This window comes from Apis mellifera, linkage group LG5 (genome assembly GCF_003254395.2).
Source record: "Apis mellifera strain DH4 linkage group LG5, Amel_HAv3.1, whole genome shotgun sequence".
Taxonomy (NCBI): Eukaryota; Metazoa; Arthropoda; class Insecta; order Hymenoptera; family Apidae; genus Apis; species Apis mellifera.
The window spans coordinates 5,712,182-5,726,242 of NC_037642.1; the positions used below are offsets into that span (position 1 = coordinate 5,712,182).

Genomic DNA, 14,061 nt, shown 5'->3' on the forward strand with positions numbered 1-14,061 from the left:
GCACTTCAGCATGATATGATAACAGCGACCGAGGATAACGACTCCCCCGCAAGATGAAGAATCCTTACGTCCTCGCGTGTTTCCTGCTCTGTGTTGCGCCTCTCGCGGTGCTGGGCCTCACCCTGCAGGAGGACGATCTGGTGTTCGACGACGTCGGCGAAGAGGGGACCAGCACCGCGGCAACGGTGATCAGTCGTCGTTACGACGAGCGGAAGGCCAACTGGCTCGAGCAGAAGTATCCCCACGAGGTTAAGAGGCATCAATTCGACGAGGTGAACAACGTGCCCCACGTAGTGGTTCCGGTTGGCCACGTGCTCAAGCTTCGTGTCCACAAGGAAGCGTTCACGGGGCCCGAAGATTACTACGAGGTAAGGAAAAGAAAGACCAAGCTTTTTTTTTTTTCCACCCCTTAGTTATCATCTTCTTTAGAGATTTATCTGCATCGATTCGAGGAAAGGATTTTATTTGTATATATATATAAAAGGAATTGGGCGATGGTTGATTTTCGTCGAGGAAAATTTCGATGAAATTGGGGGGTTTGTTTGTTGTTTCGGTGTTAAAACACTTGAAACGGTTTATTCTGGCCTTTATCGGCGTTCATCGTGACCCATTTTAACAAGGAGTGGATTTATTAAACGGGGATACGAAACAGTGACATCATCCTCGGGATGATGCCGCAACAGTTTGTGGGTGGTTAACGTTTCGTTCGTGGCTAACATGGATTGTTTTCGCGAATCAGAAGCGAAACGTGGGCGAAAGAGAAGAGTTTATATTCTGAGAAACGCAGTTGTTGGAGTAGTAATAGATAATCTTGTCGGGAGTATGATTTAATGGGAAATCATTTTCTCTGTTATCTTTTGATCGATAAATATTTGCTGAACAAATAACCAAAGAGTTGGATAGAGTATGATGTAAATCAAATTCTAAAAGTGGTTTGTATCAACAAATTGATAAACAAGTTACGAAATTAAAATTGTTTAAAAAAAAGAAATCTTAAATTCAAATTGTATACGAATTGTTTTAATTATAAGATAGAAATACGTTTGATGTTGAATTAAATGTTGGAGCAATTGGTATCTTAATTTGTCGATTGAGAAGGGATGGTAGAATTTCGAAATTACGCCTCTGGTAGATTCTGGATTATCGCCAATACCTTTATGCGTTTCCTTTTCTCGATCTCGATGCCAACATCGCGAGGAATCTATATTCCTGATTCAATTTGGCGATAGGAAATTCGCTTGTAAGAAGTTGGCTTGGCCAATTTAGTTGCAAACTTTGATCGTAGATTTCGTACGTTGTCTCCTTGTAATTTGTTCCTAATTTTTTCATTCAAAGTATATATATATGTAGTTAAAATTATTGCGATAAAATGAAGACTTCATTGAATTAGAGGAAGATTGGAATTTGCATTTTATCTGTGTAACGTAAATTAATATTTTTATTTTCTTCTTTATTTTTTCTTAAATGGAGCGAGATTAAATGATATATCCTCTAATCTTTGTTCTCTATCTGAAATTATTCTGAATAAAAACGAATATAAATAACGTGAAGAATTTCAATAATGATAAATAAAGGAAAGGAAAGGAAAAAAGGAAAGAAGTTTCACTTAGCATAAAGCTAAGGACATGAAAAAGAGCACTGTAAAACGTGCGAAAGGAATTGGTGATGGTAGAAAAATTCAGACGTCAAAGGAACCACAAGGGCAATAGAATTGATGGCACATAAAGATATAATAAAATATATAACACCAGAGGAAAAGAAAATTTCCATCGAAGGAAAAAAATTCACAAAAAAAAAACCTGTTACAAATATATAAAATATAATAAATTTGATTTGGATGGAATTGAATAAAATTACACACGGGATTCTCGACGAAATCCGCAAATTTACCGTAACAATCAGTGGTAATAGGAAATTTTTAAACTCGGTTAAACTCGATACAAATGTGACGACGGATTTGGAATTTATTTTCAATCGATATCCAACTCCACACGTGTTCGATATTGCTCGTTATCAAAAAAAAGAAAAAAAAAGAATCGACGGTGCTCAATAAAAGTTCGATAATCCGAATGTAATCGGCGCCACAACGGTTATATCCTCTTCTCGTTTAGTAGATCGTCATTTTATTTTCCACGGTAAAAAAAAGAAAAAGAAAAAACGAGCAGGAAGAAGAAGGAAAAATGGCATCGACGGATATAAAAATTGCGTCTGAGATGAAAGATCGCCTTGTTTCTCTTCTTCGACGTTGTTTGGAGAAGCAACGACGATGAAATTTCACAGGGTTAAAATTGCAACGGTGGATAAATCCAGCTCGTCACGTCTCGTGTTTCATCTAAGTAGAACAATTTTTCTTCTTTTTTTTCTTTCTTCTTATTTTTATTCAATTTTCCCCCAATCTTATTTTTAACACCCACGAACTGTATTTGTTCTTGTGCCAGCAATTTTGAGCAGTCGTTTCGACGATTCATGCAAACACGTTTACGTAATCATATTTGTTTTACTCACCGGTATTTCCAGTAGAGATTGTTTTCAACAGAGATTGTTTTAGACGGATGAAAGTAAATTCCGTTTTTCGTGTTCTGTTAATTGAAACAGAACAATAAGGAAAAATTGTATTACACGAAATGAATGAAACGATTCTAAATTAACACTTTATTTGATTTCTACTTATCAAATCAAATCAAAAAAAAAAACAACTGAATTATAAATTTCAGTAAGTAAAATTAAATTCACGTTGAAAAAGAAAACAACTGAATCTGAACTATATTTACTTAATTCGAATCGAGTTGCATAATTTTATTAATTTCGTCGCAAACGTAAATCATAATTATTCAATATCCCGATTAAGAAAAAGATTTTCGTCCGACAATCTATCTCCACCGATAAAAATTCACGATCGATCGATTGAAGAAATTATTAATAATAAAATTTAATTCGAATGGAAAGGAATTACGCACGTAATAATTCTAATCGAAAGTTCATCGTTCTTCTGTATGTTGGAAAACCAGTTGTTCGACTCGAGCGGGAACAAGCTGCTGCGATGGCTGTACTGGGACGACGCTGCGTCGACCCTGATGGGCGTCCCGACGAAGAAGGACGTGGGGAGCCGTCGGCTGAGCGTGAAAGTGGTGCCCAAGGACGACGTCGCCACTACCAAGGATCTGTTCGTGGTGCAAGTGGTCCCCGAGAAGCACGAGGAATTGAAGCACAGGGACGGGAAGGTGAGTTTTTTCCCCCAAGCCAATGCTTGGTTCGATCTCCTCTTGCACCTTTGCCAGGCTTATCGTTAACGGTGATAGGCGCTCGATTGGCAACGATTCAACTAACCGTTGAACTCCTACAACAGGTACCCTGCCGTTGCAGAGAATTAATCGTGAGAACTTGCAACCTGTTGGCCGTCTAATTCTATTTGGAACGGGTGATTTATCTTTATCTTTATCTTTGGAAATTTGCAAGCGGGAGAATTTATCATTGAAACGAATTCCAAAAATCTGGGAAAAAGATAAAATTTTTCTTCCAGCGCGTATATTTCCAGTAAATGAAAAAGAAAATCGCGGATGGAATCCGTTCGATTAGCGTGGAAAAAAATTCTTGGCGAATAATCGAATCGATGACCGATCGGTTTGACGCTAAACTTGGGTGGATCCACAGCCGGAGCTGTTAATGAAGCGGTAAATCGATTAGCACGTTAATCGGTTCCGCCGATCGGGGCCAACAAGAGGGGCATACCGGAGGGGATTGACTTTTGCGCGACACGTTGATCGTTTTAATCGGATCCGCCCGATTTTCGCCAGCTCGATAATTAATTGGCCCGAATCCCGCGCTCGTTAAATCGCTCGTTGCACGAATTATCGCGTTTACCCTTCCGCCACGAGCGGAGCCTAACCTCTGAATCGGTCGAAATCGGGCCATTTTTGAAAAAGGGGCGCTCGATCGATTAAACGGAGGGAAATTCGATTATATTCGTCGCTGGATTCGCGTTACATCAATTTGATTCCTCGTTTTTTCGCCTACGAAATCTCCTAGTTTCCTTTTTTTTTTCAAAGATTGCAAAGTGGAAATTTTTTTTTATCCAAGTAAACGCAACGTCAGCAAAAGTATTACATTGATTTTTTTAATTTAGATTTCTATGTGCCTCGAAAATTCGAAATGTGTTTAAAGAAGGGAAAAAATGGAATTGATAGAGAAAATAATTTAAACTTATCGTAGAAAGAACAACGATCTTCTCTCGAAATTGTCCGATCCGAAGAAGAAAGTACGATTAATTTGAAAATGGAAAAACGTCAATAATTAAATTATTGATGCGTACACAACTTTGAACGAAAGAATGAATGGAATGAAAGGGGTGAAAAAATGAAGAAGAGAAAAGAATAGAAGCAATGCCGCGAAGAAAAATTTATCCGACTCGCGTGCATCGTGGAAATATTGCCGCGCGGCACGATCGCATCGGCGTATAACACATCGGTTGAATCTCTCCGGGAGAAATTAGCCTGGTAGACGATGCTGATTGATGCCAATTGATAGCCGGCCGTATTGCGCATCGCCACGAATGGTATTGTTCGGATCCTCGGCGGCCGGCCGGCCGGCCTTAATTCCTCGTGTTTCGCACACTGACACCGTTCGTTTCGGCCCGAGCCAACCGACTGAAATAGGACGCTTCTGATTTTAGACACACTGCAACGAAGGGGAGGAACAGACGTTGCTGACGATACTGTTGGACGCAAAGTTCGACAACCTCACGCCGGTCACGCGAGTCAACACCATCGAGAACCTGGCAGGATTTCTGGGACTTCATGTGGTACGTGAACTACTATTATTCTCGATGAATCGAGAATCACAGTGGTGTGTGATTTATATTTGTTATTTTCAATCTTTCTAAATTTGTGAAAAAGATTTTTGAATGATGAAACAAATGGACGATGGTATTAAAGCTTGAAGTACTTTTGCTTTTTGAAAAGAAAAGATAAGATGTGGTGGAAGATAAAAGAGTTATCATTTAACGCTGTATAATATTTTTTGGAATAGATATTTTAGAGGGTTGTTAAAGGGATATTCAAGACCTGAAAGAATGTTTAAAATTTTTTTACACCACTATGATGCTCGAATGATAATTTTCTCCAATTGTTTACTTGCTTATTCTTCTTATAAATGAATTCTAGTATTCGGGAAAAGATTATTTTACTTTTCGACAAATGGACTCCTTCGAACGAAGTTCTAAAGTTCGAAGCATTCGTCGATAGTATTTCAACTTGTATTTTCGCTCACGTCAATTGAATTCCATCGAGTCAAATGATATTGCTGACTTTATAGTATCGAAACATACGATACGTGATATACAATATGTGCATATTATACTTTTTTTATCATCGTCATTATTATTGAACATAATCAAAACCTGGCGAATGAAATTAACTGTGAGTTTTATAAGCCTTGGAATCGTTTTTACTTCGAATTTTTTTCCAAGCTTCCTAAAATCCTGAAAAATTAATTACAAAACTTGAACTCTTATCTAAATTTTTTAAAATTCTATAACAACTTAATCCTCTCTCTCTCTTCAAAAAAAAAAAACAAAGAAAATTCCTGAAATTTATATTTTCACGCGAAACTCGAATGCTCGAGTCACGATTTTCGCGGCTTCGTTCATTAACAAACTGAGAAAAAGTTTAAATTTGGAAAGGGCAGAAATATGAGAAATTTTGCGAAGGAGGGTGTCCCAATTTCACCTCGCCTCGACCAAGAATATTTGATGAAAAGTTCACCGTGCGGATACGAGTTTTTCTTTACGGCTAGAAAATTTTACAAAGCTATTCCGCTTGGTCGTGGAATAGAAGATGCATCGCGGTCCCGGACATAATAAATGTTCGAGTAAATTTTTAAAAAGTATCCACGTCGAGAGAGAGAGAGAGAGAGAGAGAGGAGAGGAAGTTCCGTCGAGCATAAATTGGACGGCTTTTGAACTTTCCCGCCTTCGTTCTTTCTTTCCGCGCCGCAGTTGTGCAATACTTAATTAATTTAATCGCGACGGGAAGGGAAAGAACGCGTTATTCTTTATATATCTCTTTATATATATATACGAAAGCCAGAAGACCTTCTTCCTTCCTTGCCACAGAATTTTTCTTCCTTATTCCTTCCGTGTACTATTATTCCTAGGATATTTCAGAAGCGACGTTGTCCGATTTCTTTTCTTTTATTTCGTCCAGTATCGCCTGGATGAATGAACTTCTTAGTTCTTTCTTTCTTTCTTTCTTTCTTTCTTTTTTTCTTTAAGATTTCTCTCGTTGAAAAATTGAAGTTAAAGACGAGGTAAAAGAACGGAGATGGGATTTTTTTCGAGGAAGTTGCGGAAAGTTAATTTTTAAATTTCATACTCCTTTGATTCTTTCCTTTTTATACCAGGATTTTCATTTTAATATGGGAGAATTGAAAAAATTTGTTAAATTTCTTCAAGATTTGTCGAATTCATTGCATGGAATCCAATTTCGAAATAATCAATTATCAATTGAATTATCTCCTATTGAAAATGACTTAATTGCATCGCGGAATTTTCTTTTCCCTCAAAGGAAAAACAAACCTCAACGATTAAAAATCTATTTTTATTCGAAATCAATTATGAATAAGTATTTAAATTATTACCTGCAATTTCTTGTTCACGGAAATTCCTCTTCCTTATTCACATTGAAACTCGAATTTCAGAGCGCATTTTCGATGCATCCGCAAAACGCCAAAGAGAATTTCAACGCTGATTCCACGGTGATCCTTAGCGGGCCAGGGAACGTGAAACATCGGAAAGAGAAACATCTCACGGCAGTTCAATGGCAGGTAAGATTTTTATAATTAATCCTTCATTGATCATCCTATTTCTAGATTTTAACAATTAAAAAATTAAACTAACCAGTTCTCTGTATAATTTGAATCGCAACAGGTCGGTTGTGACGGTCATTTATGGAGACACCAGACAGATTTGGTGAAACATCTGCGAGAACAAGCGAAGGATGGCACTCTGGCGGAAGTAATGCAACTTCCGGTCCTATTATGGCGCGTTAAAACGGAATCGAGCCTGTTGCTAAGAAGCAGAAGAGAGAGCGGTTCCGGGCATTATAGTAATCCGGATTACGACAGTTACGACGATTACGATATTGAGTACGATGGTGAGGATGGCGAGGATGGCGAGGACGGCGAGGATGGGGAGGACGGCGAGGATGGGGATGACTCGCAAGTACAGCCAACGTTCATGCCCGAAACTAATCTTGCCCCGGAGCATCCTCACAGGCATCACCATGGGGAGGAACCTATCGATTGGAACGTAAGATTCGTTCATACGAATTTATATACGAATAATTACTTCGTTTCGTATAGATTTTTAACAAAGTTTATTTGTTACCTTAGACCGAAGATGATAACGATGATCTTATAATACCCGACACGCATCCAGACATAATAGAGAGCGTATTGAACAGAACTACTACGGATGCCATGTCAACTGTAAGTAATAAGAAAAACGATCGGAGTCGTGCGATGATATTTCGTCACGCGATTCTCCCTTTTTTCTGAATTATTCGAGGAGAAAAATAATTGAAAAAAGGAAAATTAGCACAAAAGAACATCGCTATATAACTGGCTTTCGTTGAAAATTCTTATGTCTCTGTCCTTCATTCGCCATGCCAATCGCTTAAGGGAATCGTTGCGCTTAAAATACCTTAGTATAGCTGTGGGTACTGCGTGTTCAATGCCGACTTATGCCATTCTCTATGCCGTTTAGGCGGTATCGATCGATGTATAGAAAGCGCTGTAATGCGAAGTATCTCTGTTGAAAACGAGAAACGAAAGCCTGAGAGAGAGTGAGAGAAAGAAAGAAGAGCATATACTTTATATATATATTTTTATATATATACATATATATATATATATATTTTTTTTTCTCTCTTTTATACTTTTTGTATTTACATCTTCTTCGCTCCCTTCATAATGTAACTAACAAAGTTTTTCGTGCCGTACATCGCATCTACTAACGATTTCGCAGACAACAACCACTGAACTTACATCACCAACATCATCAACATCTCCAACAACCACCACTACGACGACTACCTCAACTACTTCGACAACAACAACAACTACAACAACAACAACTCAACAACCACCCTCGTCAACGGCCACTAGTACTACTACTACTAGCACAACAACGAGTACAACAACAGCAGATACAACAACAGCAACCATTATGCCGACCATCATTGTTCCATCGACCGAACTGCCGGAGAAATCGGAGATAACGATCGAAGAGACAACGAAGAATACCAGATACACGGAGACCGAATCTTTAAATATCTCATCTGTCACTATACCAGAACTCACCACCATCCCCCCTTCGATAATTGTACCCCATTCTAGCACCACTACCACCACTACCACTACTGGAACCGTCCCTACCACTGTTGTTGTTGAAAGGACGGAAACGGATGTGACCAGTGGTACCATTAATGTCACTACGGAAGAGGTAATGCTTCAATGCTTCAAGCTTCGTTTGTTCACGAGTTAGTTCATGCTACGCATAGAATCGATTTACGTTAGTCTGTCGCTTTAGTATGCCAAACGATAGGTCGTTGTATCACATCCCAAAACCCCTGAGCCATCTTCCTCTTTTTTTTAAACGATGCAACGTGCGTTAAGAATCGTGTGGATATCTCTTTGTTAGTTGTTAGCTATGGAACTACGTAGATGATAATTAGAAAGTTAAAGTTAGAAGTGTAATTTGATATAACGTCGTGTACATGCGAGTCATTTTAAAGTGGGACGTAGAACCAACAATAATTCATTCAAACCGTAATGAATAGCACAGAAAGGGAACGTTGTTCTTTGAAAAACAAATATTTCTGTCTCTCTTTCATACTTGGAAATTATGTTTGAAGCGATAATTTGCACGATTCTCTCACGTACTATTTTTCTAAATATCAATGATCAAATATTTCCTGATCGAGTTATCTTGTCAATTTTTTAATCACGATGCTTTCGTGCATCGAGACTTTACAAATAATTAATTCTTTTTTTTTCTTTCTTTCTTTTTCAATATTAAAACATGTTCTTTCTGCCTCCAGCCGACAGAACAGTCGTCTATGACCTCGACGAAACAATCCAGTACTCTGTTACCTGTCACAGTACCTGCGAACACTACAACCACAAGCACAACTACTGCATTCGTTACATTCTATAACACTACAACTACAACACCACTAATAACGACACAGATGAGAACAACGCCAACTACCACAACAACCACCACCACCACCACCAATACCACTACCACTATGGCTCCAACAACTGCCAGTACAACCACCACCACGACCACTACCACTCCAGCGCCGACCAGCGCTGCTACTGAACCAGCTAGAGTTATCACGGAAACCGAGTACGAAGTTCACAACTTCCCGCCTAAACAAGATAGAAGATTGAAGAAAATACCTGTCACAGCTGGGAAACCGTTAAGCTATGTCATACCTGCCAACACGTTTAGCGATGTAGAAGAAGGAGATACCAGGAATTTGAGACTAAGTTTATATCTGCAGGGTGCACCGTTAAAACCCACTCACTGGTTGCAGTTTAATCAGAGAACGCAGGAAGTTTATGGATTGTAAGCACCAAGAAATAATATTTCGTTATTATTATAATTGTCATCAACGATAATATAATATTTCGTTGCAATAAAATTCGCAATTTATAATTAGTTGTTATTACATAGGCCATTGGAGAATGATATCTCTACCTGGACCTACGAATTGGTAGCTGCCGATAGCGAGGGATTAAACGTGACAGATCGACTTGATATTCACGTACAGCAGCACAAGCTTAGTCGGACTGTAAACCATGAATTTAGTATATATTTAAGGATCGATAAGCGAACTGAATTTCCTACAGACGTAGACTGGGAGCTAAAGGTATTTGTCTCTTATAATATAGCTTATATTGTAGTATGTATTCAATTCTTGTTGGTTTGTAGGTAATTCGAAGTATAGCCGAATTATATGAAGATAGCGATACCAGACATATTACTGTTAGATCAGTCGATATCGATCGTGATCAAGCGATTTTCACTTGGACCAACGATAGTTTGCCTAGAAGCAGCGATTGTCCTAAAAATTATATCAACGATTTATTACATGTAAATATAGTTATTTATATTTTGCTATAGTTTTAGATAATATAAAAAAATTTAATTCCATATTTGTGGGTTAGGTTCTGATTGATAGAAATGGTGATCCTAGTTCTTCGCTGAGAAATGTTCTTCTCCCTGAAATTAGAGTGAAACGAGTAGTTTATCAAGGCATTGGACAATGCGAAGATATGTCCCGTCCAGAAGTGCCAAAAGTTTCCACTCAGGAGCCTAAATCAAATTTCCCCCCATTACCAAGAAATCAAGTGGATCTTGTCAATGCCACTGTTGGTCAATTACTTATATTTAAAGTACCAGAAGTATGTCGTATTTCATTATTATAATAAAAGAGCAATATACACTTCGATATAAATGATTTTTCATATAAATTTTTACTCTAGGATACTTTTTACGATGCAGAAGATGGTTCCGCGAGAAACATGAAAATGTCTCTGCTAACTATTGAACGCAAACCTATTCCACCATACGAATGGTTGCAATTCGATAGTAAAAATCAAGAATTTTATGGAGTACCAATGCGTAGTGACGTTGGACGTAAAGAATATCAATTAGTAGTTACTGACAAAGAAGGTAATGTATCAGAATAGACTATATCCTATATAATATAACAAATGAACATTTTTTGTAACATTTTATTCTACTTGTTATAGGCGCAAGCGCCACTGATGGCCTAGTAGTTGTGGTTCATTCTGCTCCTTTTATGCAACACACAGTAGAATTTTCCATGACATTGGATATTCCCTACGAATCATTTGCACATTCTGCTCTTCAAAAGCGCAATTTTATTGAAAAGTTACGTGATTTGTACCAAGATAAAGATACTAATGCAATCTCATTGCATAGCATATCAAATGGTAGCACAGTAATCACGTGGCACAACAGAACCTTGCCTACCTCGTATTGCGCGCATGAAGAAGTTAGCAGATTGCGTTCAGTGCTTGTTAAAAGTGATAATGATCGTCGATCCGTTACAGACGAAGTCCTTGAGATCATGGGTTTAAAATTCCCTGTTAAACAAATCACTGTGATTCCCATGGGCATTTGTCTTGGCGAGTTAACAGACGTTCATTCGCGTGACAATCATGTTCCACCAGTGGACGATTCTACTTCAGTTGGGGCGTTCCACGATGATTATCTTATCACATTCGTCCTACCAGCTATAATAATCGCTATAATGCTCATCTTAGCAGGCATCATTGCATGCGTGTTTTATAGACGAAGGCGTAGTGGGAAAATGAGTGTCAGCGAACAAGATGACGAAAGACAAAGTTTCCGTAGCAAGGGAATACCGGTTATTTTCCAAGATGAATTGGATGAAAAACCAGATCCAGGTATATATATATATTTTTTTATAAATTTTCATCTGTTAAGATAGAATATATCATATTTTTATCGATATTTTTCTATCATATTTCCATGTGTAATAGGTAACAAGTCTCCTGTCATTTTAAAAGAAGAGAAACCACCGTTACCACCTCCCGAATATCAAAAAGCCGAAGACGGTGCAGATGTACCAATGTTGCCAAAGGAGAATTCCGAGGAACCGTATCAACCACCTCCACCATTCGCCACGAATCGCGACACTAATCGTCAGAATCGTCCTAAACCCACTCCTACATACAGGAAACCACCTCCATACGTACCTCCCTAACAAAATACGGTTCACTCGCCTACGCGCAAATATATGTTAGCGATGCTCGGAGACTCCCCAATTCACGCGCAAAACCAAACTAACTATCAGAAGAAATCTCAGCTTGCCGGTAAAATCGACAACTGTGGATCTCTGAACGTATACAACAATCTTAAGTAAAAAAGAAAAAAAAAAAAAAAGGAAAAAAAAAATGCTTTCGTTCGTCCCGGCATTCAATATCAATATATAATATAATATATCGATATTACGATACAAGAGAAGATGAAAGATCTGTTCGTGAGAATTCACACCAAAAGTCACGCCCATTTTATTTACTTTATTATACAATATATATATATATATAGATATGTACTCATATATATGTATATATATATATATATATATATATATATATATATATATATATATATATATATATGTATGTACTCATTTATCGCTATTTATCCGCGGTATTTAAAGGAAGAGAAAGAAAGGAAACAAGAAGGGAAGTCGTCCATAAGTTTCTAATCTTTTTCTTCCTCTTTTTATTTTTATTTTAACAAATGTACTTTTGTCATTATCGACCGTCTTGTAATTTCACGGGAAACTTTTTCTAGGGAGTGTATGGGATTACAAATCACGCGTTGCCTTTCGTAACGAATTCAAACTGTAGAAAGAGAGAGAGAGAGAGAGGGAGAGAGAGAATGATTCACTACTCTGACCGGGTAAGCGGATATTTTAGGTTTTAGGTTTATGAAACTTGTAGAACCAGCCAAGTCGTTTAGGGCGAAATGTATTTTACTTGATAATATGAGGATAGGAAAAAGAACCGATGTGTATATGCAGCAACGATACTCGTTAAATATTTCAGTAATATCAGTGCCATTTTTTAAGCAATAAGGGTATCCTGCTGTGAATGAAAGAAAACACATATAATGGTTCTATGACTTAACGCAATTTACTGTTTAAAAAAAAAAAAAAAGAAAAAGAAAAAGAAAAACATGCGGTCTCCAAGTATCAAAGACTATCGACTTAACGAATCTTACAACGTACCTATAATGCATAACGCTGCCAGATAAAAAAAAAAAAAAAAAGAAATATGATAATTCGTCGTCGGATGAGATAGTTTTATTGCTAGTTATTCAAGATTTTTTTTTTATACTGTCCATTTTATAAGAGAAAGAAATATTGAAAAGGAAACGAATATTAGTTTCAAATATTCTACGATTTTATTGAACTGACCCATCCGACAATCGATTGTCAGACTTAAACGATTAACTTAGTAAAACGTGAAGATTTTTTTAAAGAAAAAAAAAAAACGTAACTTAATTGTGTGTATCTGTTTGCGCGATATGCCATTGCAGAATGACAGCAAAATGCTTCCATTGGCGCTGTAGGCCATGCAGAATAAAAGAAAAATTAATGATAATATATACAAATATATTATATATATATATATAAATATGTATATTACCTATTTGTCGTTCGATAGACAGTCTGCTGCAGTTACTTAGATCAATGTTCGAAAACACTGCCAGATCCACCTCGTATAATATAGCATTTACATTGTCTTGCTCTTTATTTTTTTATTTTATTTTATTTTATTTTTTTTTATTCGCAATGTACAACGGGCTTTCTACTCGTTTTACGCACAATCTGACAAAAAATTGTTTCTTTTTTTTTTTAACTGTAACTATATTCTGTGACTATTATTTAAAATTCTTTGTTTCTATTTTTTATAGCTTAAAAAAAATTTGTATCTTTTAACAATTCTAAATCTGTTGAAAACTTAATTTTAATTTAGATTTTTATATAGTTACCAAGCCAAAAAAAAAACTAACTAATTAAAGCAAAAAAGAAAAATGGGATTAAATAAGATGGAACAAAAGGAGAGGAGGACAAAGTAATAAGACCTACTTTTTAACATATACAAACAGGCGTAAACACCCGTACATCCTTCGACGCATACGCGTTTTTTTATAAGAATAATTTTATAACCTAACAAACTGCTCTGTTGCAAAGAATAATTCTGACTAATTTCAATGAATGAATAAATGAAAAAAAAAAAAAAATAGAAAAAAATATGAATTGTAATTTTTTTCGTGGGATACGGGTATGTACGCATTGCCGTTTCTTCAATACCTCGATAATTTCCTGATATTTTTTAAAAGAAGAAGGAAATAATGCGAGAAATCGAAAAAAAAGATGAAAAAAAAGGGAATAGAAAAAAAAAAGAAAAAAATATAATATCTTTCGCGTACCT

At 36.8% G+C, this 14,061-nt stretch overlaps 1 protein-coding gene across 6 annotated transcripts in view; it reads left to right on the forward strand.

The window, feature by feature from the left end:
* The window catches only part of LOC408826 (dystroglycan), a 97,409-nt gene extending 85,371 nt beyond the window's left edge, over nt 1-12,038 (forward strand). For 5 of the 6 annotated variants that reach the window (XM_026440550.1, XM_026440551.1, XM_026440548.1 and 2 more), the window contains 14 exons: nt 1-368; nt 3,009-3,221; nt 4,670-4,798; nt 6,694-6,819; nt 6,923-7,303; nt 7,387-7,482; nt 8,021-8,497; nt 9,096-9,628; nt 9,737-9,932; nt 9,995-10,156; nt 10,231-10,467; nt 10,549-10,738; nt 10,819-11,499; nt 11,596-12,038. In XM_026440550.1, the coding sequence (XP_026296335.1) occupies nt 54-368; nt 3,009-3,221; nt 4,670-4,798; nt 6,694-6,819; nt 6,923-7,303; nt 7,387-7,482; nt 8,021-8,497; nt 9,096-9,628; nt 9,737-9,932; nt 9,995-10,156; nt 10,231-10,467; nt 10,549-10,738; nt 10,819-11,499; nt 11,596-11,819 (3,960 nt within the window). In that variant the 5' untranslated portion in view covers nt 1-53 and the 3' untranslated portion in view covers nt 11,820-12,038. The remainder of the gene's footprint in view (nt 369-3,008; nt 3,222-4,669; nt 4,799-6,693; nt 6,820-6,922; nt 7,304-7,386; nt 7,483-8,020; nt 8,498-9,095; nt 9,629-9,736; nt 9,933-9,994; nt 10,157-10,230; nt 10,468-10,548; nt 10,739-10,818; nt 11,500-11,595) is intronic. The other variant, XM_026440553.1, reaches the window with a different exon arrangement.
* The last annotated feature ends 2,023 nt before the right edge of the window (nt 12,039-14,061 follow it).